At 44.9% G+C, this 27,945-nt stretch overlaps 1 protein-coding gene across 1 annotated transcript in view; it reads right to left on the bottom strand.

Annotated features, from left to right (window-relative positions):
- The window catches only part of syne2b (spectrin repeat containing, nuclear envelope 2b), a 127,254-nt gene that overhangs the window by 32,957 nt on the left and 66,352 nt on the right, over positions 1-27,945 (bottom strand). Inside the window, 36 exon segments of the mRNA XM_041953978.1 lie at positions 281-435; positions 950-1,057; positions 1,460-1,642; positions 2,075-2,279; positions 2,377-2,510; positions 2,605-2,775; positions 3,025-3,168; positions 3,255-3,410; positions 4,239-4,415; positions 4,552-4,704; positions 5,821-6,066; positions 6,310-6,448; positions 6,783-6,976; positions 7,750-7,881; positions 8,291-8,464; positions 8,552-8,752; positions 8,844-8,963; positions 9,548-9,652; positions 9,916-10,110; positions 10,788-10,940; positions 12,412-12,546; positions 12,763-12,874; positions 13,256-13,371; positions 13,631-13,753; positions 14,458-14,673; positions 17,106-17,300; positions 18,708-19,100; positions 20,971-21,069; positions 23,056-23,133; positions 23,773-23,907; positions 25,970-26,107; positions 26,295-26,411; positions 26,491-26,643; positions 26,887-27,000; positions 27,115-27,300; positions 27,411-27,548. Of these exon segments, the coding sequence (XP_041809912.1) occupies positions 281-435; positions 950-1,057; positions 1,460-1,642; positions 2,075-2,279; positions 2,377-2,510; positions 2,605-2,775; positions 3,025-3,168; positions 3,255-3,410; positions 4,239-4,415; positions 4,552-4,704; positions 5,821-6,066; positions 6,310-6,448; positions 6,783-6,976; positions 7,750-7,881; positions 8,291-8,464; positions 8,552-8,752; positions 8,844-8,963; positions 9,548-9,652; positions 9,916-10,110; positions 10,788-10,940; positions 12,412-12,546; positions 12,763-12,874; positions 13,256-13,371; positions 13,631-13,753; positions 14,458-14,673; positions 17,106-17,300; positions 18,708-19,100; positions 20,971-21,069; positions 23,056-23,133; positions 23,773-23,907; positions 25,970-26,107; positions 26,295-26,411; positions 26,491-26,643; positions 26,887-27,000; positions 27,115-27,300; positions 27,411-27,548 (5,693 nt within the window).

The raw sequence follows: 27,945 nt of genomic DNA, 5'->3' as shown, positions 1-27,945 counted from the left end.
AATATTTTTCCAAACAGGAGACTCATTGATTCCTTGTTTGGCATAAAATGCGCAAAAACGATTATTTTATAATATACATTTTCTAGATCTAAACAGCATTTTCTCTATAAAAAAGAAAGTTTTTGTAATATTTTTTCTTACTATTTTTGGTGCAAATAATAGAATTAAAAGATTAAATTAAAAAAGCAGCAGTTTAATGTTGTTTAATCACACTTTCTGGTGCTTTCTCAGTCCACTGGTTCATGCTTTAATGTATTCATGTGCAGATCTCAGGCCTGACCTGCAGGCCTCCTCGGCTCTGGCGGAGGCGTCGGCCCAGCAGCGGTTGAGGCGTTGCAGGCGGCGTGCTGCAGCGTCACCCGGCGTCAGGCTGCGGCTCTGCTCATTCAGCACATCCAGGTCAGCAGACAGGCCGCTCAGCTCCAGGAGGCCAGACTGCAAACATATGGTGGCATCTCAGATCACAAGGGATCACAACAGTCTGGACGACTGCACACATGACATCACCGAGGACCCAAACAGGACACGTCACACCGCTTAGACCTCTGCTGCTTTGAGTTCTCTCAGTCTTTGAACTTCTTCACTCCTTGTTCTGTAATATCTCCCCTCAGGAGGAGACAAGCATCTTATTAACAGCCCAAAGTGTCCACCTCCACTAATGTAAAAATGTAACACTCACTGTGCAAGAAATCTCCAATTAACACGTTGTTCTGAAGCTACAAACTGGAGAGACTGTTGTGACAAAGATTAAAAAGATTATAATTGAGTATCTTGATGTAAAGACAGAATGAGACACTGGAACCACACAAATCTTTTTGCAAATAAGTCTCATCTTGTTCAACAAAAACCATTTCCAGCTACAATATATTTAACACGAAAACACTTTATTTCAGTTAGAAAGTGCCTCACTCTGAAAGAAAACACCACCGTCATTCGTAAACTGGCTCACCTGGCCTGCTGTCCGAGCCTCGTTCTTCAGACGCTCCTCCCAAAGCTCCAGGTTTCTCTCCAGTGACTCCAGGTCGTGTCCAAACTCCTGCAGCCGCTCGAGCTCCTCCTACACGCAAACATGACATATGGCACACAGCCATCCGAGCTGTTTATAGGTCACTGTGGCGGTAAGCGCACTGAGGAGGCAGGTTAGGAAACAAATGCACAAGTAGTGCAGTACTCTGAGAGCATGACACAGACAGTGTCCTAAAAGAAGCACTAGAGCATAAAAAATACAAAATCTAGCTGAAAATATTGTAAACAGTTACAGAGAAAAACAAACAGCAGCAGCTGACATTATAAAGCTTAAACTTCACCAATCAGCTGTTCAGCAGCTGATTCTGTTTACCTGACAGCTCATGTCAAACATCGTCCTCCAGTCAAATGTGTCATCACTTTACGTGCAGTTGTCTCAGAACAAGTCCAGCCTGAATCCCACAAACAGACTCATTCATTCATGAAGTCGTACCTGGAGCTGACCCAGCTTCCCCGTTAGCGCCCGGCTCAGCTGCTGGACGCCACGTGACAACAACCGGCTCTCTGATTGGACCAGGCTGGCAGCTGAAGGTTCCAGGTGGCCAATCAAGTCCTTGGAGGCCTCCAACACCCCCTCCAGGTCAGACTGCAAAGTGTCTGTCCTCTGCAGGAGACTCTGGAGCAGAGGGACAAACAGGGCTGCAGGTTTAGGTGAATAAGAGGACTAGCATGTTTCTATAGCATGTGGTGTCAGTGCAGTGATCAGTGAGACTGCTCTGCTTCAGCTGTGGACACGATATAAATGAAGACCCCACAGCTGAAACAGGAGAAATAAAAGCTGGATTTGTCTGCCGTGCAGAAGTAAATGAGGATAAAATTGGAAACAATCTGTTCAGAGACCAGAAATAAAGCAGCAACAAGGCAACACTCACAGTGAAATGTTTTAAAATAAACTGTGCAAATGTACAGGTGCAATTAAAATCACTGAAAAATGTTTCAGAAAAAGGAACATTTCTCTCTCCAAATCCTGAAATAACTGACCGACAGATGCTGGAGCAGCGGGACGAGGAAAGTCGAGCGATCACCCTGCTCGTGTTTATTTTCTCACCTGAACGCCGTGGATGTCGACAGCGACCTGCTTCACGGCGTCATCGTCTGCAGGCGCTCGGCTCAGCGCCGACTCGAAGTCGCTCTGCAGTGTCTGCAGCTGCTGGGACAAAGACGCAGCCAGCCGGGCATAGACCTCCCAGACCTGCAGGACGCCCCGACTCCTCTGGAGCTGCTGGTCCAACGCTGTGGACACCACAGTCCAACTAGAGGACAGGAGGATGGTGATGATTCTGTGTGTGTGTGTGTGTGTGTGTGTGTGTGTGTGTGTGTGTGTGTGTGGCCGTTTGCAGGCTGTCTCACCTGTCTCTCTGTCTGTCCAGCTGCTCGGTGAGGAGGACGCCGGCAGCAGGACTGATGACGTCTCTGAGGGAGGAGACGGCTCGACTCAGTTCGTCCCACTCCGCCTCTGAAGCTTCCGTCTCCTCGTGAAGACGCTGCTTCCAACACAACAAACACCGTCAGTCGCCACAACATCCAAACAAGACCTGAGCGCGAAGCACGCTGCAAACACGAGGCGCATCACTCCACCTGCAGCGCTCCCTGAAGGTCTCTGTGTGCCTGCAGGCAGATCCGAGGGCCGCTGTGATAATCAAGAGTCTGAGATGTTCTCGCTGTTTTCAGCATCAGCTCTCTCAGCCGCTTCTCCACGCGGTCCCACAGCTGCTGCGTCTCAATCAGCCTCAGCGTCACGGACTCATTCTGTGGAAGAACAGGCGGGATGATGAAGGTGAAGCTGGTGAAGGCTGATGCTCCACGGCAGACAAGACTTCACACCTGTGTCTAATGTGTTTGACTTCATTTCTTCCAGGAAAAGCTGTTTCTGGTGGTAAAACCGTCACACAACCAGAAGTTTCGGCCACAAATAACAAACACTCAATCAAACACGTCACTTGTTTCTTTTCCAGCCGTGAAACATTTCACTTGCGCTCCTTCCTTGGTGTCGCTCACCTGTTGCCTGAGAGCTGCACAGGCCTGGATGGATTTATCTGTCTGAGAGATGAAATCACAGCTGCTGTTTTCTCCTCCACCGTCAAGTTTGTCCCTGAGCTCCTGAAGAGCTGCAGACTTCTGCCTGATCTTCTCCTCGAGATCCTGACACACAGACAAAACAGCTCTTCGAGGAAAATGATTCTTCACGACTGAAGTATAAACAGATGTGTACAGGTGTGACCTCTGACCTGGCAGGTGTCGACGCTCCTTCGCAGCTCCGCCTGGCCGCTGGGCGCCCAAGCCGAGTCAATCCAGAGCCTCTGATCTGCGATCCAGCTGCTGATCTGCTGCAGTCGGGCCTCCCGCTCCACCCTGCTCCTCAGCTCCTGCTCCACCTCCTGGATCTGAGCGCCACAAACAACGACAGCAGGTCACACATAATATTCTGAGGGTCGAACTTCTGAACAGGCAGAAGTTTGGTACATTTATTGAACAGAGTTTCTAAACCTTTAATCTCTTATTTAATTATTGTAGCTCCCAAAATTCTCAGGAGTTTATATTTATCAATTAATTTCTGTCTTTCTAAGAAGCCAAAAGACAAATCTTGTGTGTCAGAAATTAAATCTCAGCCTTAAAGGCCACATCTGATGTTTCATTTCTAAGCTAAAATGGTAGTTGATTAGATTTTTATTGGAAACACATGAAATTAAATGATGTAATATGTAAAAAAGAAATGTGCTTTGCTCTGCTGATACATAAAGATAATTCCCTGTTTGCATGTTCAGTTGTGAACATGTTGGACAGAGGACAGACGCAGCTCCTCGGTATTCTGTGTGTATTTAATTTAGATTTTAGTTTAGATTAGTTCACTAAAACCATCAAAAAATCACAATTATCCAGACAAAGAAACAAAAAAACAAACCGTAAAACATTCATTTCCATGATGGCGTCAGTCTAAAACAGTCTGATGTTTGATGAAGAGTGAGCTGATGAAGACTGTGTGATTTGATAGAAAGTTCCAAAAAAAAACTCATAAGAGTTGAGTCTGAATTGTTTTGAACTGAACTTTCTGCTCCACTTCAAGCTAACATGAAAGTCTTTTGGATGAAGTCAGAACAGCTGAGCAAACTGCTGATGAAGATCATGTGATGCAGCTGAAAGCTCCGGAAAAAGCTCGTCAGTAGACGTTGATTTGGAATTGTTTGCTCACAGCTCGATGTTCGTTGTCTGACCTGAGAGGCGAGGCTTTCCTGCAGACTGAGCCACTGGTGGTTGAGACGACCCTGCTCCTCTGCAAACTGGTTGTGTTCCCAGCGCCCCCTGTGGCCCTCCTCGGTACTGCACGGGTGCACCGGCTGGTTAGCGTAGTCCAGCGTGGCCTGATGGGCCAACATCTCTGTCTGACACTCCTGAGAAAAATGTCATGATGGAGAGAGAGTCAGCCAACCAGATATACAAGCAGACGCTCAAGATCGCACTTCAGGACAGAACTTCAACTGATGCACCAACTGATGACGTTCATATTCGTAGCGGTCGTCTTTCTACCTTGCAGTATCTCAGGAGCTGACGCAGATCCGTGTTGGTGGAGCAGCTTTGCTTGATTTTGCTGCGATGCTCCTCCAGCCGGGACTCGGCAGCTCCCAGCCAGACCTGCAGCTCCAGCAGCGCCGCCTGCTGGGTCAAAGCCTCCATCCATCGCTGAGGAGACATCGTTACAAACTTACTGACTCACTCCCACACACGTAACTGCTTCACTCTGTTCAGTGTTTCAGCCCTCTGACCTTCAAGACATTTAAAATAAGAACATTTGGTGCCAGCGGGAGATTCGGCGGATCCAGAACGCTGGAGGCCGCTGCAGAGCCTGAAAGCCTCAGGAGCGATTTGAAACTTTTAATCTTATTATTAGGCTGTAAATGGTGTGAAAATCAGATGTTTGCTATGCATGCTGGGAAGTGACACCACATATTGATCAAAGATGTTTCTTTTTAACATGACACACACTGACTTTTTTAAGTCTTATCTTATCTTGTCTTTATTTGTTCGTATGTGAAAAACCTTTGAGATGCATTTAAGTGACATAAGTTTTCAAATTAAATCTGAACTTGAAAAAGGAGGCGAGCGAGAGGGCATAAAAGGTAGAGGGAGGGGGAAGGAAAAGACCACGAATCAGAGGAGTGGATGGAAACTGAAGCGAGGAGGCTGAAGATAATACGAACAGCAGGAAGAGGAGACGAGAGGGAATGAAGAAGAGGGAGAGGAAGAGAGGAGGAGAGCATGGACGAGGCGAGTCGAGAAAAGACAGACAGACGGACGGACGGATGGATGGAGGGGAGAATGATTTCACACCAATAAGAGCGAGAAGAGTCCTCAGGAGGGCTTTGTGCTGCACGGTGGGGATGTTTAAAACTAATTGGTGACAGGAAGACTGCAGCGTGGCTTCAGAAATACCGAGCTGCTCAGTACATGTGGACACGGGGGGGTAAAAAATGTAGACATTTAGAGACAGATGGAGAAAAAAAACCTCCATTCCTTCTGTTATTCTGGCCAACGTAGAAACCAGGACAGGATGTTTGTGATCCTGAAGTATTGACCTGACGATGGCGCTCGATGGAAGATCAGGGGATCAAAGTTATTACAATCCATCCTCTCTGGATGAATGAATTTAAGGCAACCCACCAGCCTGTGGGCGGGACATTCAAAAACTCTACCTCATGGTGGCGCTGGAGGAAAACGAGGCAGTTAGAGTCGTTAGAATACATCACGTGATGGACCAACAGACCAACACGTCTCCAACATGGCCAATAATAGTCTCACCTTGTGCAGAGCTTGCTGGACAGCAGGAACCTGGTCCAGCAGACCGGACCAGTCCAGTTCTATCTGTCTGAGCCGGGACTGGATGGAACAGAGATCTGGATCTGAAGCCTGAAACAGTGACGCCTCTCTGTCCTCTGGATTTATGTCTGCGTCTCCATCTGCTTCCCTCAGCTGCTCCAGCTGAGATCCGGCGGCGATGACGGCCACCTTCAGTCCAGATTTGGCCTCCAGGTCTTTGGTCAAAGCCTGAAGCAGAAACGATCCCCACAATCGCAAAAATGACGATGATGCAGTCGTTCTGTGCGGTTTGTCAGATAAACTGAGCTGGAGCTGAAATATCTGATGTTCACCTCAAATAAACGACTTTTCATAAATAAAAACCTTCTGGAAGGAACTTCTGAAGGGAAAAGTCAGTAATCATTTAATTAAAGCTCATCCGCTTTGTGCAGGTTAATATTTTACTATTTCCTTTCTCCAACTCTTTCTCACCACAATCTGGAGGTAGTGGTCCCGCTTCTGTTTAGCATCCGTCTCCTCATTGGCTGAGAGAGTGAGCTGACTACACTTGTCAATCATCTCTCGGGCCCCGCCCATCCAGTCGGCCAGGACAGCAGAGTCTCGAAAAAACCTGATTATTGGTGTAAAATAACCAAACATGATGAATAATTTACCAGAATGCAGCATCATCTCAATAGTTTTCATTTAAAGCTAATTTCATCATATTTATTGAATTTTTCAGACTTTAAAGTTCTTGTTGTTGGTTTTTATTAGACACAGCGCACATTATATTGTTAAAAATAATTTTATCATATTATAAACATCCCCTCTAAAAAATGGCATGTGAAAATGAAGATTTCACATATCAATAATATGAGGAATAATTTAATTTCAACATTAGAATTAAAACCTTGTGTACTTCTAACTCTGCAGTGGGAAAGTTTTTTCTGTCTCTCGTGTCTCACCTGCTCCTCAGCTTCCAGTTCTTGTCTACATGAATGTGTTTGTGCTCCACCTTCTTGTGCAGGGCTCTCCAGCGGGCCTTCAGCTTGCTGGTGGACACACCTGCTCCTCTAAATCCCGCCCTCTGCAGCCAGAGCCCCGCCTCCAGCGTCCGACTGAGCCGAGCTTCGTTCGCCTGCAGGAGGCGACGCAGCTCCTGTCACACAAGCACAAAACTTTAAGACTTAACTATTTTAAATGTCTTATTTTGAACTTAGTGCGTAACATGCTAGCTCGCTAATGCTAGCAGCCAAGTTCTGACTAACTGCATTCAATAGTTTGAGTCTAATGAAGTGACGGTTTATCACTTTCACGTGTGTGCTTTACATGCACGTATTTGCATATTTAATTGTGCCTAAAAATGTCAAGAAAAGTCTTATGTTAAGAACTACAGCTGAAGCTAATGCGTCGCCAGTAGGCGACATTATGAGAACAATATGCAAACTGGAAATAACCATAAACAATACGGCGAAATCATAAACGCATTAGCGTTACACATTAGCTTTAGCGAGAGCTTGTGGAACATGAAACCTCATGAAAACCTGAGGTGTCTTAGAATGGCCGCTCCATCCCTCAGGGGCCCGTCTTCACAGTCCATTTCAGATGAATAGGAGACACATTTCCAATCCCACAGCAGAGCAACGGGGAATATGAACCAAAATGAATTCTAGTTGGAGGTCTCCGCTCGGCTAATAACTCACATCAAAGCCAAGGAACATCATGTGCTCCTACAGAAAACAACCTATTTGCTTGTATTTAATTGAGGCAATTAGGTTTTGAGTGTCGTGCACACGGCAGAGCGTGAAGAGCGCAGCCTGAAGTCTCCGGATGAGCAGAGCGGAACATCGTCGCCCTTCGGTCGGCTGCCTCTTGGTAAATAAGTATTACACCCTGCTGGTCAGAGAGAGCACATGTGTTAATAAAAAGTACCTGGTAGACAGAGAGCTCCTCTGATATCTGCTCCTCAGAATCATCCCTCTCGTGCATCTTGGGAAATGAAGTCTCGATGTCTCTCAGCAGGGAGTCTGACCAGCGGCTGTCCTCGTCCCACTGTGACCACATCTGAGACAGACGGAGAAACGACGACAGTCAGAAGAGAGACACAGTCATCAGGACTCATCCTCTCTGCACCACGAATGTCGGTGCAAAACGTCATGGCAATCCATCCCATAGTAGCAGAGATATTTCAGTCTGGACCGACAGACAGGCCCACATTTAGCATGAGTAAAAACAGAAATGTCTGTAATGAAAACTCTTCAAAGCTTTTGTCAGATAGTGTTTTAGTTATGTAGTGTTGCACACATTTCTCACTTTCAGAGTTCAGAATTATTAATGCAAAAATTATTGTCTGAAATGTAATGTTTGAATGTCGTCTTCACTTCTTCTTTGGTTACTCCTGCATTTAATTTAATTGCTTTATTTCACTTTTAAAGACCCTGCAGAGAGATAAACTGGAGGAATTATGAACTACCTGTAGTGTTTCCTGCATCCTGGTCCCTTCCTCCAGTCCGTGCTGCTGCAGTCGGGCCACCTCGCTCTGCAGGACCATCACTACACCCTCCCACCTCTGGAGGGCGCTCTCTGGGACCCTCTGGGTCAGGTACTGCAGGATCCTAGAATGATGGCCCAGGAACTGGAAGAACTTCTGATAACAGAGAGGATATGTAATGTTCAGGAGTCTATGTTTCATTTTTAGACAGCAGAGCACTAATCTGTATCTCCTCTGTCTGACCGTATGACCGCTGTGCTGCTGCTGGAGCTCAGCCCGGCTGTGGAGCTCTGCGTCGGGCCGCTGTTCGAGGCGTTCGGAGCCCAGAGCGAGCAGCTCCTCCAGGCTGTGGACCAGCCGCTCGTACTGCTGCTGCAGCTCCACGCTGCTCTTCAGCTCCTCGCAGCGGGAGCCAACACCACCCAGAGCTCTGTCCAGCTCACCCTGCACGGAGAAGGGACAGGCGACCTCAAGATGCTGCTGGTGACTGTTTCTAAAGACCTGACCCAGACATGAGATCTACCAGCCAGCATACCTGCAGCTGTGTGGCCTGGTGGAGGAGAGAGGCAGACAGGTTGTGTCGGTCAGCCTCCTCCAGCAGGGAGCTCACCTGCTCCACCTGCTGCTGCAGAGACTCCTGCGTCTGAACCGCCGCCTGGAGAACACACACGCACATTCACAGAGACGAAGGAGAACTTCATGACTACATGTTAAACTTGTTTGTCTGAACACATTTTCTTTTCTGGCTGCTACATCCACCCTTCCTCTCCACCCAGCTGCACTCTGTTCTCTCAGTTATGTCAGTGACACAAAGATAATAAACACTGGTGCATGAACTACAGGAGGGTGGTGCCTCATAGCTGTTGTTCTTGTCTTTCTGGAGTTTAGATCCAGAACCAGTTCTATGCTCATAGTGTTTTACCTAACATTCGTTTTCACTCTTAACTTATACTGATCAAGCTTTTGCTCAATTATAGGCAAGAAACTTTCTAGCAAAGGCAATCTCTAAACTCAATAAGCCTGACCTTTGACCTTGTAGGTTATAGGTTTGAGTTGTGTTGCTGACTGTGGCTTATAAACTGTGACACACGGTCTATTGCTGTCCTCTTTGTGTTGCGCATTCATAAAGTAGGCTCCAACTGAAAGCTTTTGCTTATAAATATCCTTAATGGATTATGAAATAGTGATTAATGCTAACGAGCAGCTTGTTAACGTGAAATATCTCCATGGAAACAGTACCTGAAGTCGCTCGTTAAGGCCCAGCGTTCCACCGAATTCATTAATTATTTGGTGAACGGTCACCTGGTTAGACGTGAAGGCTGCATGCAACTCATTTAGATGCAACTGTCGGTTAAACAGACAACACTGGTTCTTTAAACAGCTGCATGCAAACATCAGGGCTTTTATTCTGAAGAAACAGGAAAAGCTGTGTTTCATTTTAAGACAGGTTATAAGAATGTTAGATGAGGTCGGTGTAAGATATTCATTATGAAAAGGAGGTGAGTTACTGTAGAAATGATCACCGATGCAGGGATGATAAAAGATGAGATTAAATATGAACTAATTGAAACTTGTGCAGCCAATCAGAGCGAGTGATGATATCTCACCTGTTGCTTCATATTGGCCTCCTGCAGGTTTCTGAGCTGCTTCTCTCTGCCCGCCAGTGCAGCCTGGGCCACAGGAAGGACTCGCCGCACATCCTCTACACACTGCTGACCGCACGCTGACCCCAGGACACGGCCGACCTTTGACCCCTGAGAGGCCAGCTCGCTGCTGAGCGTAGCCAGCTCTGCTGACAGACTCTGAAAAGGAATCCAAGGAAATCCAGTTTAGAGTCAGTTTGTCTAATAATCAGCAAGCTGCTGCGGTGAGTTTAGAGGGTGGTTTTGGTCGTTCACGTCTTGGTGTACTTTGGTTCAGCTGCAGAGAGTCTACACACTGGGCTAAATGCTAATGTTAGCGTGCTAAGATATGCTAATTAGCGCCAAATAGAAAGTGCATCTGAAGCTGATGGGAATGTGATATGTTTTGCAAGAATTTAGCACTGGACAAATTAAAATTTTGACCTTTTGATGGTGATAGATGAAAAGTCGATGATCAAATGGATCACAAGTGATTAAAATTCATCCTTCACCAGATCTTATGGTAATCCACATAATGGCTGTTGAGAAAAACCCCACAAATGAACCTCACGGTGTCGAGCTTTTGAGCCATCAGTTAAAAATACACACTACGAGTTCCCAGAGGTTCAAGTGACATCTTTAAATTACTCACTCACCCAACCAACAACCCACAAACCAAAGATATTCAAGTTCCAATGATAGACATCAGAGACGAGCAGCAAACAAACGCAGTGGCTGATGGGTAGGAGAAGACGGATGAAGACACCTGATGACCGGCAGTTTCTTCGACCTCACCGAACCTGCATCCACTTCCTGCCTACAACCTACGAATACCGTCAAAGCAGAAAAGCACCCACCTGCAGCAGCCTCAGCTGTGCGTCTTCTTCACGCGTCGTCCCAGCAGCCGAGTGCAGCAGGCTGCTGATGGAGGACAGAGACAGGGCCGCGCCATACAGCACGTGAAACAAACCCTCGTCCAGCGTCGGATGGGAGACGTCCACCGGCGAGTCCTGCGGTCGGAGACGTTTGTCAGCTTATTAACAAAACCGCCATCAGTCAAGCGTCTCTTTTCTCTTTCATGTTTGCTGTTTCCTGCTCGTCTGTGTGCGATGCTGAACAGCATGTCGCTGTTTCCTGTTTTCTTTAAATCTCATCAGATTTCAAACAAAGAAATTTCATCTATGAAGAAAAGAGTCAAGTTTTTTTGTTGTTTAAGCCTTAAAACAAGCAGCTTGACTCTTCTCTAATACTCTTTTGCTTTCATCAGGGGGTGTCTGATGATTCCTTGCTGTCCATCACTGACCGAGAAGAGAGGTACTCCCATGTTTTTAAAATAAATCTGAACCCAGTGACGAATAACGAAAAGGCTGACTCCATTTTTCTAATTAGTCTTTTTCCTTTTTTGCAGAGCACAGTAAAACTGACCTCAACACACATTCACTGGAGAACATCAAAAGTCAGACCACATCATGCTGACTGATAAAGGTTGAGGTTTAATTCTTCAGCTGCTGAAATGTCTCACAGGTGAAGCAGTGTGAGGCTGGGACGCCTCACAGGTGGATATTTACACTGTCAGAGTACATGAAGTATGTAACACTGCCACACAGGGTGGAGCGAGATAAGTTCTCCAAATTTAAGGCAGAATTTAAGGACGAAAACAAGATCAAACAGAAATCATCGTCCTTAAGATTTCACTTCTGTTGATTTGGCGACACCTGGTGGTGAAACTAAGAATGTCTTCATGATAGAAGACCAAGAGTTTTCTCATCATGACATTCGCAGAGGTGGTGGACTTCACCACTGACAATGCAAACTGCTGCTAGCAGTGAAGATCTGGCTGATCTTTGGCTGCAGAAACTGTTCAGTCTCAGAGGAGGACAGAAAGTGTCACCGGTGGGGTTTTTATATTCTCCTCTCCGTGTTTTCATGACCTTTGAGTCTAGATTTTCCTGAAAGCCTCCGCTGGACATCTCAGTCTGTTAGAAATGACTGTAAATTACATGTTTACATGCAGGACGCTTGACATGAGCTCATAGTTTTGTTGAACGCTCGCCATCAACGCACGAGTGTGTTGTGTGTTTACATAGTTAAATTTCGACCTGATATCACGTGTCTGACACAGTATATCACACAGTATCAGCCGTCTCTCCTCTAGTTTCCTCTTGCCTCTGTAATATTAGTCGTCTCTTGTGTGAGACCTTCGGGTGTATCAGCGCGTGTGTAAATACTTTTAATGGCTGTGGCTATAAAATAAGGTTTATAAATAAGGTTTGATGTGGTAAAATCTTAAGGATTATACATTTCAGGAGCTAATCATCTAGAAGACCCTCAGATTTATCTCATGGCCCATTGAGGGGTCGTGACCCGCAGGTTGGGAACCTCTGGTCTTGAATATGAAACCAGCAACTGTCCAGGTGTCACATGTCACAACATACATCCTGCATTTGGATAAAGAGCCATGATGAAGACGCCTGCGTGCACCTGATTCAGGCGCTCTGCCGCCGTGTGTCCCAGCTCTCTCAGGACTCTGATGTGGGTTTGGAGCTCTTTCAGGGTTTGTGTGCCAATCATACGTCCCGCTGTTCCATCACTACGCCTCATAGATGAGTCTGGCACCTTCAGAGAGAGAGAGAGCGAGAGAGAGACATCAGGAGTCGAAGCCACGCGACTTTCATCAAGCCCTGCAGGAGTCCCCGTAACACCAAAGAGACAACAAAGTGCCCTCTGCTCAAAGAAGGTGATAATCAAACACGGCGAGAACTCCGATTTTTTTTTTCTTTGTGTTTGAAAAGTGATAATCAAGCACTTCAGCTGTCACGACGGAGGCCTTACCTCAGAGGGAGGAAGCAGCCAGCTCTCCTCCAAACCCAGCAGCCGAGTGTGAAGGCGATCCCACTTCTTCTGAGCAGCGTCCTCCTCCACATCAGCCTCAGCAGGAGGAGACCTGCCGGGGGAGAAAAGGCTGAAAATGAACACTTCAGCAGCTGCTTCAAACTTCTCTCTGTGTCGCTCTGCAAATGGGCAAGTTCATCTAAAACCTTATTAAATTAAATAATGGTTAAATAAGCTAATTAGGAAAGCACTGTGTGTCAATAAATTGTATTTCCAGTACGATTCTTCGGATGTTTTGCTTTATGTTTCTCCTGCAGCGTTAAAGATCCTGATACTCACAGCTCAGGCCGATTTGTGCATTTGGAGTCAATGAAAGCACAAAATGATTCGTTAAAACAGAATATTGTGAAGGGAAAAACTATAAAAATAACCTGAAATAAAACCTAAAGCACGCTCTGTAATACATCAAAACGATATAACGGAGCAGCGTTACCGTGGCGACAGCTGGCTCCGGTCCTCCGGGTCCTGGCTGTGGAGTCGGGCTCTGCTGCCCTGCCTGGCGATGGCCTGAGTCAGTCCTCTCTGTTCATTCAGCTCCTGCTCCAACTCCTGCAGACACACACACACACACACACACACGACTTAACACACTCTCTCGACAGCTTCCTGCTGGGAAGCTGATTAATTTGTGTTCAGCTGTTTGAACTCCAGAGAAACATGGACAAACCACCACCGCCTGAATATCAATAAAATGTGCTGGCTCGTTTTTTACGACATGAGTTCTGGGTTCCACTGAGAGTTTGGGGGTCTCGCGGTGGTCCGTCACAGCTCGAGAAGGATCGATAACCTTCAGTGACGCCGTCAGTACCTTCTGCTGCTGCAGGCTGCTCTGTCTGAGCAGCTGGTTTCTCGGTGAGGAGAAGATCTCCTGAACGCTGCTGCTGCGCTTCAGTTTGGACTCCAGGGGGCGCTCTGGCTGAGGCGCCGACTCCTGAGGAGAAACAGGTAAAGAGGAGATACAGGGAGGAAAACAAAAAGGTTCATCATCAGCGTGTAAAGGAGAGTTTGTTCCAGTTTCTGTCGAACTGAAGAACCAATTGGCCTGACGTCCTTTGGTAGACTGAGGACTGAAACTAATCGTCATGTGAGCTCGTGACTTGCAGCTCTGAGACTTGACTTCTTGAGACTTTCGATGTTTTGATCTGGTCAAATGGAGAAATTAAACATCTCTGAGACCGAAGCAGGCAGGCCTCAGCAGACGAAACTCAACACACCTGCTTCCGTGCAGAGCGAGGTGCTCGAGGGCCTCCAATGCTTATTTACAAACCAGTTAATAATTATCAGGGAGCTCTGCAGGCTGCAGCACAAACTGAACCAAAGTTAATGAGTGAAACGAAAGCGATGAGGTGAGAATGTGACCTCGTGTTTGGTGGGAAGGACTGTTGAACATGTGAATATTTTATCCCTGTCTTTGTGTCCATTCTGCCGTCTCTATGTGAAGCTCATGATTTCTTTGTTTACCATGACAAAAAGTTGGACATCCAAGTGAAAAGCTTAAAATGTTGATATAAAAAAATGAAGGATTTAAAATATTTCCGTGGACAGTGTGATGCTGAGTCAGCTGATTTTGACTTTGAGCTTCACTCCCGCCTGGTTCCTGTTTCCGTGGCTCTCTCCTCATACAGGTGGATGTACCTGCTCCTGCGGCTCTCCGCGAGCGATGCTCCTCTCCTCGCCCTGCCGGTCCTGCAGCTGCTGCTGGACGGCGACCAGTCTGGCCTTCAGGAGCTCCAGTTTGGAGGAGAGCAGCTCCTCCGCTTCCTGCTGGGAGCCCACAGCTCCCAGCTCCTCCTGCTGCTGGCCGAGCGCCGACAGGCTGCCGACCTTCTGCTCGATCTCCAGGAACATCTCCTGCACATTAACACACACACACATTAATCAGATCTCACGATGCTCTGTGCAGAGAGGTGCATGTGTTCAACTCAGCATGAACAGATCTGAGGTCAGCTGCAGCACAGAGCTTCATGCCTGATGCAGATGTGGCTCGTGAACATGCTCTTCAGATCCCATCAGCTGCTGTTTGTTTGCACACAGAGCTTCATTTGGACTGTGGGACGCGTCTAACCTCTGAAACTTTAATGGAGGCTCGAGTTGCGCTGTCAGGTCGGCGAGGAGTGAATCCTGGGAGGAGAACAGCCGCCAAAGCTTTGAATGAGGACACAATGATGACGGCAGTGACGATTCACACTGAATCCTGCACATCCACAACCGTCAAATGTTCATTTAAACAAAGTCTCACACCAGGACTCAACTCGTATGCCAGCTTGAGCACAGACGGGAAATAACTGAGTGCATCGTCTAAATTTTACATTCACTTTTACGTCACTGTGTGTTTATATATGTTGTGATTTAGATTTTTTGGTCCTTTGGTTTTATTTATATAAAGTACTTTGAGCTGTGATTCCTGTATGAAAGGTGCTCTACGAATAAAGTTTATTATGATAATAAAAATGCTTCATGTGAGCGCTTTGGCTTAATGTTTAGTGATCGATGAGTTTTTCACTTTCCTCCAGCAGTCCTGCTTTGAGTGGACGACGTGACGCTTTAAAGGAAACTTCAGAGGCTGTAAAATCGAGCAGGCGACAGTTGATGAACTCTGCTCGCTGAGACTCACCTGAGAGTGTTTTGACCTGAGAATGAGGAAGCAACAACACTCCTGCAGGTCCTACCTCTACTGTTATTGAGTATTAATGCTGACATTTTAATTAAAATCTCTATCATTCAAATGAAAATGAATTTCTAAAACTTCTTTTGAAGATATTCTGAAAATATTTCACAGATTGTTGGTGACTGGATTGTGTTAAAGGACGTTATTCAGAGTTCATCTAAGAGGCTAAACATTCTAATACCTGTTCTTTAATAATATAGATACATACGTTTAACTAAAGCTTGGTTACAAATTAAATCATTTAACATCCAGACGTCACTGAGAGACCGTTGTCTTGTTTGTGAGCTTGTGATTTAAATAAAGTCTGTTGACTGGGTTTACACCTGTGGACTCTGGACTACACACCTGGAATAATCATTGACCATTTGATTGTACCACTGACCAATTCAATTCAAGTTTTGCCCAAAAAGTGAATAAACAATAACAACATCATTACATTTATTCATTTTGTAATTATTTATATATACATATTTATTTATTGTTCACATCTTTTTAAGCAAAGTTAAAGAGAGACAACAAGCATCCTGAAAATGATTTTCTATTTATCTAAATTTAAGTCCCACCCACAGAGCAGCAGCAGGAGCTCTGATTGGCCGTTCAGTGACTCTGTGTGAACGGACGCTGCAGTATCGGTGCAACGTTCACCTACCGAGTCATCAGGAAGCACCGAGGCCAGATGCATCAATATGACACTCGTGTTTACACTGTCGGCTGTTATCAGAACTGAGACGGTACAAACAGACCGCTGACCTCAGATCTGTAACATCCAGCTGCTGGGGGAAGCTACCAGACAGGCTGATGGACTGTAAGTGACTGAACATCCCCAGCAGCTGAACTCTGACTCCTCCACACACACACACAGATGGTTTCATCTCTTACATCATGACGCCGACAAACCAGCCTGTGAGGGACGTCTGAGCCTCAGTGGCCTGCTGACATGTCGCAGGAGCTGAAAGCTGCTGCAACAATCTGGAAATGATTCATGAGCCATGTTTTGGACAGTGTGCAACGTGAAATGTTTGTAAAGTCACATGACTCGACCTGTGACCTCTGACTATTCTCAGCTTCCTGCCGCTCACAGATCCAGCAGAGGCAGGACTGTGATCTCTAAGTGTTGATTTGAAAGAACGGCTTTAATTTCTTATTTCGTGGTTTGACTCTGAATGAGCATCATGACCGACGTTTGAAGACATTTCAAAGTGCAACTATTGTTCTTGAACTCTTTCCAGAGATTAGCTGCCAAACATTAATCGCTGGTTTCATTCTAGTCACAACTTGGGGATGACAACAATAAACCACAAATAAACAAGAAAAATAAGAAAAACACCTTCTGCAAAAAGAAAAAGTAAAAAACCTCAAACAGAAATAGTGCTAAAAGCTCAAACATGAACTGAAACTAAAGTAAATCTCTGTGACTTTCTGTGTTTCTGTAGTTTGAACCTGCTTCACACTGAAAAGTCCTTTAACTGCTGCTGAAACGACAGCTGTGTGTGACTTAAACATGTAAAAATATTCACTGCTCAGCCTCATTTGACCCAGTTTTATCTCTCTGTCTAGACGTCTTTCGAGCTGAAAATTCTGGGAGTGACCTGGTCCCCTGGTGGGCGGGGCTTACCTGGCAGGTGAGGAGCTGCTGCTCCACGCTGTCCTGCATGGTCGATGAACCGGCCGCTCCGGCGGCTAACAGGCTCCCGCGGGCTTCCTGCAGCCACAGCTCCAGCTGGCCGACCCTCTGCAGGCAGACATGGAGGACACCTTCGCCGAGGCGGGGCCCAGGTTGGGACCCGGCTGACTGGGGCTCCTCCGGGGCCTGGGACACAAACACAACACACCTGGCTGAGCCTCTGTGCTCCAGGGTCACAGGGAGAGAGGATAGAGGCGGAGCTGAAGTGAAACTGGAGCTTGAAGTTGACTCTACCTGAACAGGTCGCAGCTCTAATATTGATCTAACAGATGATTCTGGCCTGTAATCCTCCCTCTCACTCCACCACTTCCACTCTCTTCCCCCCACCTGGCTCTCTCTCTGTCACTCCCTCCCTGCTCCACCCACCTGTGGCAGAAACCACTTCCTGGAGCGGTGGCAGGGCTCCAGTGACAGTGACTCTTTATCACAGACAGGTGAGAGAGAATGACTGAGAGAGGCAGAGAACAGGCCTCAGGCTGCAGGGGTGGGGCTGAGAGGGAGGGCCGGGTGAGCTGAGTCAGCAGTAAACACAGAACACAAACCCTGAAGACTTCCTCCTCCAACTGTCTGCAGCTGTCAATCACCTGATCCCTGGATTATGAGCATTTTGCACGGTGCGAGTTCAAACTCACAATGCATCAAATTATTTCCTTTCATCGCTGAGCTCTGTGCATAAAGCAGCCTGGAGACTACTGCGGCTTCGATGCAGGAGGTGAACACCAAGAGTCAACAAACCTACTTTCAATGAATCGTTTCACTCAACCGTTCACGAGGCTTTGATGCCGCGTCAGTCTGATGTGAATACACAGAGCCCTCTACTTGTTAGAGGAGAGTATTTCTCATAAAAGTTTGTCTCAAATCACTAATAAATGCTTGCGAAATACTAAATCATGCTGTGAATATCATTCAAATTTGGCCCTTCCCTTCTGAGATATGTAGGGCAGCAAAACAACATCAATAAAGATAACGCAGCATGTTAAGTATATCAATTTGTCAAAGTTCAGTATAAACCTGTGTGAGTATGAGGGGGAAGGAGAAACAGAATGAGAACTGTCTACAAAACAATAGAATTAAGGCAACAAATGATTAATTTTAGAGCACCAATGACTACATTTAGGCACAAAATAAGTATTTTTGAAGGCATAACGTAGTTTTTAGATGACAAATCCCCAAATTCATGTTTAAAAATGTGCTCCTCCTGAAACTTCCTGGACTCTGTATGGATATCAGCTCATAAATGTAAATGCTAAAGGTAATAAAAGGTAAATTTAGGTGGAACCAATACAGCATTCATCGGGGCAGCACTCAGATAAACTCCACATCAAACTGCAGGAGTGCATTATGGGTCAAACACAGAACCAACCAACACGTAGAGTCGACCCAGTCCATGAGTGAGTTATTCATGTGCAACCAGGCCTCAACTCTGCATCCACTCCTGCACAGTTAGAGGGTTAGGAGGAGGACGGTGCTGTTGTTTGTGGGTCATGCTGGAACCCGAGCAGTGAGTGTGGTTTTTATTCATGTTTTGCTTACCGGGGCCGCCGCAGGACGCAGGCCCTCGGTGGCGTCGTGACGCTGCAGGCTGACCGTGCAGGCGGGGGAGGCTGGAGGCTCCGAGGCCTCGGCTCGATCTGCTGACGTCACACTCAGTTGAGCGTGTGCATGTGTGGCGGTTACCGCTGCTGCAGTTTTTACCACAACTTGTCCAGGAGCCGACAGAACCGAGCTTTGAGACCACATACCGCTGTCCACCTCACTGCTTCCTGGTCTTACAGCTATAAAGGCTTTGCCCTCCTCGCTAGCTGTACATGAGTCCTTCGTGCAGTCTGCAGGTGTGTGTGTGCTCTGTGTATATACTGTGTGTGTCTTCAGCCCCTCTGGCTCATCCCCCCTCCATGCAAGCCCCCTCTGTCCCTTCATGAGCTCCTGACACAGAGAAAGAGAGACGGAGGAGTGGATCACTGATATGGGTTTATTTGTATTTGTGCTCTTGTTTGGATATGTAGACAGAACGGAAAGACAGAAGTGGAACAAGGTACAAGTACAGCACATGCCAGGTAATTTAAGACATCTCAGTGATGCTGCTTCCAGGTGAAAACCTTGTATGTCCAAAAATGGCACATTCTTGTGTTGCAGCTGCTCTTAAAGTGATATTGATGAATTGCAGAAGTTATAAATGAGCCTTAAAAATCTTTCACGAGAGGAAGGTCATTATCTGAGTACAAACTTTTTAAAACTTAAATTTGGAGATACGTAGTTTTCACCTGCCAACAGTTGTGTGTTAATCAGTAATCATGTCAAACCAGTGCATTTTCATGGCCGACAGTCATCCTAGAAAAGCTTATTTTCTGAAGAGTGAAAGTGAATCTGCAGCGACAGAGCTGATTAATAACTACACAGTTAATCAGCCTCTGTACAACACCAATCACCATGTTCAGCTTATGGAAATACAAACGGCAGATGCATAAAAGCAAGCAAACAAGTTTATTTTAACAGATATAATCTGTGGAACATGAGCTCTGATAGTAAATGAAAGGCCAAGAATCAAACTATTTTAAATCACCATCCCCTCTATGATACATTATAAAACATCATTCACAAAATACGTCTATTAGTACACTTTGTTTCTGCCTTTTATAAAAAAAACACATCACCCATCAGAATTAAGGTCCATGCAGCGGCTCAATACAGACTGTTAAAAACCGTCCACGCCACATGGCAAATACTGTCAGTCTGCTTTCATCAGCCTGCAAACCACCTCTCACATAGTCTCAAATAATGTGCTGAGTCACCTCAGTGGTGACCAGCAGCCAATGAATGGGCAGAAATACGCTGAGGGTGGGCGGGTCAGTAGTCCTTCATGTAAACACAAACAAAGTTGGAAAAGTGCATCTTTGGCACACATCTGATCTGATGTCCTATCCTCCGTTTTATTTGTCATAATAGAAGAAACACTGATAAAGAATTCAAATGTCAATGTAAACGAAACGTCCACAGAACTGAACTGAATCTGGATTTCTCTGCCATGTAAATGCACTGAGGGTTGAGAGGGAGACATTTCTAGCTCGAGGTCGAGACTTGGTGCTAGAATATTTCTTGGTTCTAGGAAAGTAAGTGTTCTAGGTTTAGTTCCAGAAGAAGGTAAGAGTTCTGAGTTTGGTTGTAGAAAAAATTGTTCTTGGAAAAGTCAAAAGCAAGTTGCAGGTCTTGTTCTGCAAGATTATAGAGGAAGCCCTGAAAATACTGCTGGATTCTAGAGAAGAGGTTCTTCAGTTGGATCTACAAGAAGCTAGGAGAGCTAACAGATTCTAGTATGCAGAAATAGGAGTTCTACGTTTGGTTCTAGAAGAAGTGAGGAGTTCTCTGTTGTAGCTGGACTCCAGAACTGAGTGCAGAAGAAGAGTTTATAGACTTTAGTCTAGAATCATTTGGACTTCCGGGGCTTCTTGTAGAAGACTTTGGATGAAGCCTTGATATCTAGACTTGATTCTAGAAGACACAGGGAGGTCTAAGGGCTCTAGAGGAAGCCTTGTTCCTACAGGACATTAGTGTTCTATGGCTGGATCTTGAAGACTTTCATAGATCATGAGTAAGCTGCAGGGGAAATTGGCTTCTAGGTTTTTCTCTTGAAAAAAAATATTTCTAAAGTTTTTTCAGCACGTGGTTCTAGAAGAAGCAGAAGAAGTTCAATGCTTAGATCAAACAGAAGTGAGAAGTTCTAGATCTAGGAGACTACACACTTCTGCTGGGCTCCAGGTTCGGATTTGGAGACTGTTACGGTGGAGGCTGTGTTTACCATGTGGTCAGGCAGGGACTGAGTTCTGACTGTGCCCAGCGGTTTTGATAAAGCTTCAGATGAACTTTCTTCTGTGGTGTCAGTGGGGCCCTGAACATCCTGAAGAAACATGAGCAGGGTTAGAAGATCAGTCAGGTCAGTCAGTTACATACACTGATCACTCAGTCTACAGGGTCACCGGGATAAGGACTCACACAGTTACTGATCCACTCGGTTACAGAATTACACCACATACAGTTACTCACATCTTTGTTACATTATCTTGGAAAAGCTGCTGTGTTGTAATACAAAATCAATGGCTCTTATTTCAATATTGACTCATTCTTATTAAATGATTTGCTAAGAATATGAAAGTTGGCATCAAGTGCAAAAGAAATAAGAAACAAATAAAATCTATAATTGAGATTAATTAAGCGATAAGGCTGGTGATATTCTATAAATCCAATAAAAAGACGAAAACCAACCATACGTAACACCTGACGATCCTACTCTTTCCGTGGCAGTCAGCCCCGAGCCCGCTGGCTGACTGTCGGTTTTTAAAGAGGTAAAATTATTTCCTGAGCAGCTAGATGTCGTAATTTATAGCAAACAAACAGCACTTAGTAGTGCAGGTATGAGGGACTTTTTACAGAAGCAGGACAGCGTATGTGTGAAAACAACAATGTGATCAATGTGTTGGGTAACAACACTGCCATTAAAACTTGGTACATTATAGCATTACCTACTGAGAAAAGAAACTCGTTAAGATCAGTTTTGCGTTCCTAAGAATGAAAAGCCCCTTTGTGATTACTTTAGCGATATAGTCCAGAGGGCGAATAGCTTAATGAACGTCTACCTTTAAATGTGCTGACTCCACCATCATTGTTATCATGGTACATTTTATTCTGTTGGCACATTTCATTGGTATATTTTATTGTTTATTGTTTAGTATATTTTTATTGTCTTAGTATATTTTCATTTCTGGTATATTTTTAATTGCATTTACGAATATTTTTCTGCATGTTGGTTTATTTTATTCGAGTATCTTAATTTTATTTTATAATATTTCTTATCTTTCTTATTATCTTGTTTCTAACATGGGGGTTGCAATGCAAATTTCATTGACACGTCATGCTCAGTGACAATAAAGAAATCTTGAATCTTGAATCATTGATTAGCCTCATCGACGGTCCAGAATCTGTAACTCTGCAGGCTAATGACAGGAACAACAGATGCAACACCTGCCTCTCAGCTCTTTATTAACGATTATCTTCGATGACAAGCAAATATAAAATCAGGAGGGTACCGGGGCTCAATGCAAAGAGCCTAACAACTTTGTACAGGATGTTATTTGTTTGTGCAATTCAACAAGAATGAAATAAGTTGAAATATTTGAAGTACATGAAAGTAAACCGAGGATACCTGAGTGTTGTGGAGCTGTGCTTAGCTCGCAGGTGCTTCTTCAAATCTAAAATAGAGCTCTTCACAGCTGACAGACATTTATCACCCAGGCTCAGATGCATTTCTCTGTGATGTTCTCATTCTTTTCACCCACAAATTCTAAATAACGTGAATACTTCCACAACATAAAGGCTGTCGTCTCCACCACCTCGCCCGCTGAGCTACACCTGTGCACTGACACAACCATAGGATTGGATAGTACGCAGCTATGCCGACGAAGTCGGAAAGAAACAGAAACAGTGTGAATGTGTCGGGATTTTCTTTATTGTTTTTGACAAAAGGAACAGCGAAATATGGTAAATGTGTAACAGTAACAGATTACTAATTTGATAATTGAACCTAATAAGTGATTACTTGAATTGCAATAACAAAAAAAAGTAATATGAGTCCTCTGACGCATTATTTTATAATGGTTCATGGTAATGAGTGCACATCGTGGCTCATAGGTGAGATTTTAATTGTTTTTGGACAACAATAAAATATCAAGCTTTGGATACACAGACAAGGACTGATTCATTGTTGGTTTTGGTCTTTTGATTGGATTTGACCAGACTTATCCTATTTAAAACAAGCTGAGTATTAATTACATCAAAGATTGCAATAGGAGCCAATGATGCCGGTCGACAGTGTGGACAGCTGAGTTACCTGTCTATCTTCTCCTGTCTGCTCAGTGCTTCGTCCAGCAGCAGCTTCAGTCTCTTCTGGGACAACAACCACCGGTTCCTAACACCAACAGTGACATTAAAACAGTCAACCAAACCGAAACGTTAAATGACTGAAGACAGAACACTGTTAGTAACCTTTCATTAGCTGACAGATTTCAGTCATGTATGGTACTGCCACACAAATTACAAACACTGTTCAATACTGCCCTCTAGAGGAAGAACACGGGCACAGATGCAGGGAGTCTGAAGCAGAAAACGAGGAATTGGAAACTGCGGTGACTGAGGAGATGTAATAAGGATCAGGGAGGGGTTAGAAGCAACAACCAGCTCATATGATAAGCTAGATAGTGGGGGTGAGGGAGCAGTGATGTGGAGAGCAGAGTGACCCAGGTCAAAAAAAGTTCAGATCTTAGTCATACATATTTTAATAATTTTAATCGGAACTATGTTGTTGGGATTTATTCCATTGGGATCAGTCATACAGTCTCAGATGTATAATCAGCCTAAAAGAACATTTTCCTGTAATTTGTTCTAAAACTCATTAAGGCTGGCAGTGTGGTAAATACCTCCCACCCTCATTGCGTAGCTGACCTTGGGTCACGAGGAACTCTGAGGGAAAAAAGAGGCGACTAAAAGGACTAACAAAGAAAGAAAATGGAAGAAAGGTTTTTCCACAGCAGCTCTCGGTCTTTGTTACCTCTGGAGAAGCGCCCAGGAAAGCATCCCAGAGCCACCATAAAACACCTCCTCCACTTCCTTCCACTCTCTGCTCCTCATTCCCTTTTCTCTCTCTGGCTTCTTCAGCCTGGAGCACGCCTTGATGCTTCCGCTGCTGACACGGAAACACCATGTGCACAGTCACACGGGGCTGGTCAAACGTGCATCTGGGACACTGAGCTGCAAGCTGTTGCTGCTTATGAATGTCAGTGTTTACCTTTTAACTGTAACGTACACTATATGGCCAAAAGTTAGTGGACACCTCGAGTACTTATTGAGTTCAGGTGTTTCAGCCACACCCATTTCTAAAAGGATCATAAAATCAAGCACTCATCAGACTTCCAAACTGCCTCTGGAAGCAACACCAGCACGAGCTTTGCGTTGGGAGCTTCCTGGAATGCAGCTGCATGCAAGCCTCACAACACCGTGAGCTAAGAGTTGGCTGGAGTGGTGTAAAACATGTCGCAACGGGACTCTGCAGCAGTGGAAACATGTTCTTTACAGTGATCTATTATACTTCACTATCTGGCAGCCTGATGGATGGATCTGGCAACCGTTTGGGGGTTTGTCTATGGATCAAGGAAAAAGTAAATAATATGCTTTTCAACTGTAGATTAAGGAATTATTTTAAAAGACGTCTGAACGTATGTGTCTCATAACCTCTATGAGAGTGGGAACCTTAGCGCTGACAGACAGAAGGATATCAAAACAGAACTAAGAATAAGTGGTAAATAAATAAATAGAAATGAGAGTAATTGGTCCCCTGCAGGGAGGACTCTGGCTGTACTGCTTATATCAGTTTAATGTACTTCATGTTTTTATGCTAATCTGTTATTGGCCAAAACAAGTAAAATGACGCTCCAGCGGAGGACGTCCTCCCTCACCAATCAACAACCAGAATCCAATGCTGACATCGCGTAGGTCCAATGATAATTCCTAATTTTATCTTCAATACTCGTAGTTGAGTGTGACGAAATAGCGCTAAAGCATCAGCGCTCATACAGCAGCTCATTAGAAAAGAAATTATAAAGTGCAAACTGCTACTTTTAAACACATCATTAAAACGCTACATTTTATTTATTTATAAGAATTTCCCCCTAAATTGAGTCTGACATATTTGGTACTTTCAGAATCAGAATCAGATTTTCACTGAAAAGCTCTGTGGGTTTAAACAGATTGTCCAGGCCACATGATGAATGCAGCTGGAGAGGTGAACATCAAGACCAGTTTCTGCTGGATGTGAACTGTCTTTCTGCCAATGACCGCGCAGCAAACCGCAACCTTAAGCTCCATGTCCCACCTTCTACACTTTAAACAATATGTACTTAACTCATAGTAACTTACAGTGAAAAATGTAGTAGTTTTAAGCATGCAGGGACAAACACAACATTTGGAATATGTTAAATAACTTATGTTAATAACACATGGAGGAAAGGGTCAACAGGCATGACGAACCATAAAAGGGGAACCTTTCAACCCCAACCCTGTTGAGTGTCTGATACTCAAAACATCTCCCAGTGAGGGCAATTTCATGGAAGTAAAGTATCCGTGAGAACAACACGTCGGGTTTGGGATGAGGGACAATGCCATCCCCCTTGTCAACCTGCCACACCCCCTCTGCATTCCCTCTGTTAGTTGAATATGTTAGTCTAGTCTGCCGGACTCACTGATCCTCTATCGGACTGAGGTTTGTGCAGGTTAGACTCTATGACTCTGAAGCATCAGCAGTCTAACTGTGCTGCGTATTGATAAATCCATGGTGCTGTCTGTGGTGCTGAAGCAGCTGATGGATTTCTAATTCCCCTTTTTCTCCCAGTCCCTTCTGTCATTTTCATCTTGGATCTATGATATTCTCTAAACTATAGACTAAAAATACGATACTGTAGCCTATACACTGTGGTATTCCTATAATATTCTTATAATCTGTGATCATTCAGTAGTGTCTGTGCTGCTGAAATACACCTGCAGACCGAGCCACCTCTGTAAGGACATATTTTAGGGGAAGCAGGACTACAGGTATATTATTTACTACAAAGTTAAGGTTAGGGCCATCCCAGCTGTTTGAAATTAGCTGAATTAAAAACAATCACCGGCTGAAATGAAAGATACAGTGTTCATTAGTTTGGCTGTTTCTATCAGTGTTCAAACCCGGTGGGAGTTCTCTCTGGCTTCCTTACCTGAGTCCTGTCAGGTGTCCAGGACTTTCTCTGTTCAGGTGAGGACCGCTCCACTGTCAGCAGCATGGCTCCGGATCTCCTCAGTACGTCTGCTTCAACATGGGCAATTCTGATTTGGCCCTGCTCCACGTCCTCCTTCTGACAGGCAGCACAACACTCAGTTCTTATCATGTGACTGTTTCATGTTTTCTATAACCGACTTCGTGGCTGCACATAATCTTGACAATATTGAATTTTTAAGACTTAATCAATATGCCACTTTGAATAAGACTAAGAGTTTAAAAAGTTCAATTAATGTAAAGATAAAGCCGTGAAGCAAACTCACCTCAGCCTCCACTGAAGTGGATGTCAGGAGTCGAGGCTGAGACGTCGTCGGCTGCACTGACGGAGCTTTGGCTTGGATTGGAGTCGGAGGCAGCTGGATGAACAGAGCAGGGACCTTCTACAGAAAGAGTAAAGCAGCAGGTTCAGTGAAGGTCACTTCTAGTGTAAGTACCTGACTGATTGACAGACTGACTGACCTTCTCCAGTTCCAGCAGCAGAGTCTGGAGCTGGTCCACCACCGTGAAGACAGTCAGAGTCTCTTCAGACTTGTCGGGAAGACAAAGGTCTGGTTTACACTTCTGGATCTCAGCTATAGTTCTCCTCATGGACTGGATCCTCTGCTCGACAACCTGCACACACAACAAGGGCATCAGAGTCAGAGACACGTTCTTTCATAAACACTGTAAAACCAGTTTGTTTTTAATAGTTGCATGTACGCTGCTTGAAAACTGCAATACTGCTAACTTGTCCAAGACTCCCTTGAAACAGAGATTCTGTGATCTCAATGGGGCTGACCTGGACCCCAGTATGTTGATATCAACTGAAAAACACTGATGAAAACATGCTTCCTTTCTTCATTCACCACGTCTTACCTTGAGGCTTTCTTCTCTGGGGCTGGGGAAAGCCTCTGGAGATGATAGTAAGGTCTTAATCTCAGCCACATCATTCTCCATCCGCCTGACTTCACTCTCTATGGCTTCCACCTCCTGCACAGTCAGAGATCAATCAATGCTTCCAAAACCCAAACATTCGAAGAGAGATATGCTGACAGACATACAACACATAACATCCGTTGAGCTGTTCAATGATCTGAGACTCACTGCAGCAGCGTGCTCCAGTTGAGACAGGGGAGCAGTGAAGCTGTCTTGAACATTGGCCACTTGGCGATCGGCTTCGATCAGTTCTTCCTGCAGAGTTGTGATGTCGCAAACCGATGACATTTCCTTCAGGACTGAGCCGAAGCCCTGCAGCGTCTTTCGGATCTGTACAGAGTCATCCAACACCATCTGCAAAACGAGACAGACGAGATCCATGATTTTGAACCGAATCACACATTACAGCACAGTGTTACATAGAGAGAGTGCAGAAGGGACAGACCAGAGATCAGCGTACCGACCTGCAGAGCGTGAACGTGGCTGCTCAGACATTTAGCGGTGCTGTAGGTGCAGGGGGCAGCGAGCCACGACTGAGCCTCGGCCATCCAGCCGGTCGAGCTGTTGATCATCTCCCGATGCTCCTGAAGCCACGGACGAATCTGATCACAAACACAAAAGATACTGAGTTTAGAACCTCAATCAAGAAACCTAACCAACTGTGTGAACAATGCTGCATAGTTACTGTTTTACTGTTTACATACATTTTAGTATGTTTCAGATGCTGTCGGTACATTTCACTGAGATTATTTTATTCTGCTGTATATTTTATTCTATTGGCACATTTCACTTCCATATCTTATTGTTTATTGTTTCGTATATTTTATTGCTTTAGTATATTTTCATTCTGGTATATTTTTAATTGCTTTTACGAATATTTTTATTGCATGTTGGTTTATTTTATTGTAGTTATCTTAATTTTATTCTTTCTAATCTTTCTTATCTTTCTTATTATCTTGTTTCTAACAGGGGGGTTGCAATGAAAATTTCATTGACATG

This window comes from Chelmon rostratus, chromosome 15 (assembly GCF_017976325.1).
Source record: "Chelmon rostratus isolate fCheRos1 chromosome 15, fCheRos1.pri, whole genome shotgun sequence".
In the NCBI taxonomy this organism is placed as follows: Eukaryota; Metazoa; Chordata; class Actinopteri; order Chaetodontiformes; family Chaetodontidae; genus Chelmon; species Chelmon rostratus.
This window is presented reverse-complemented; position numbering and strand designations above follow the sequence as displayed.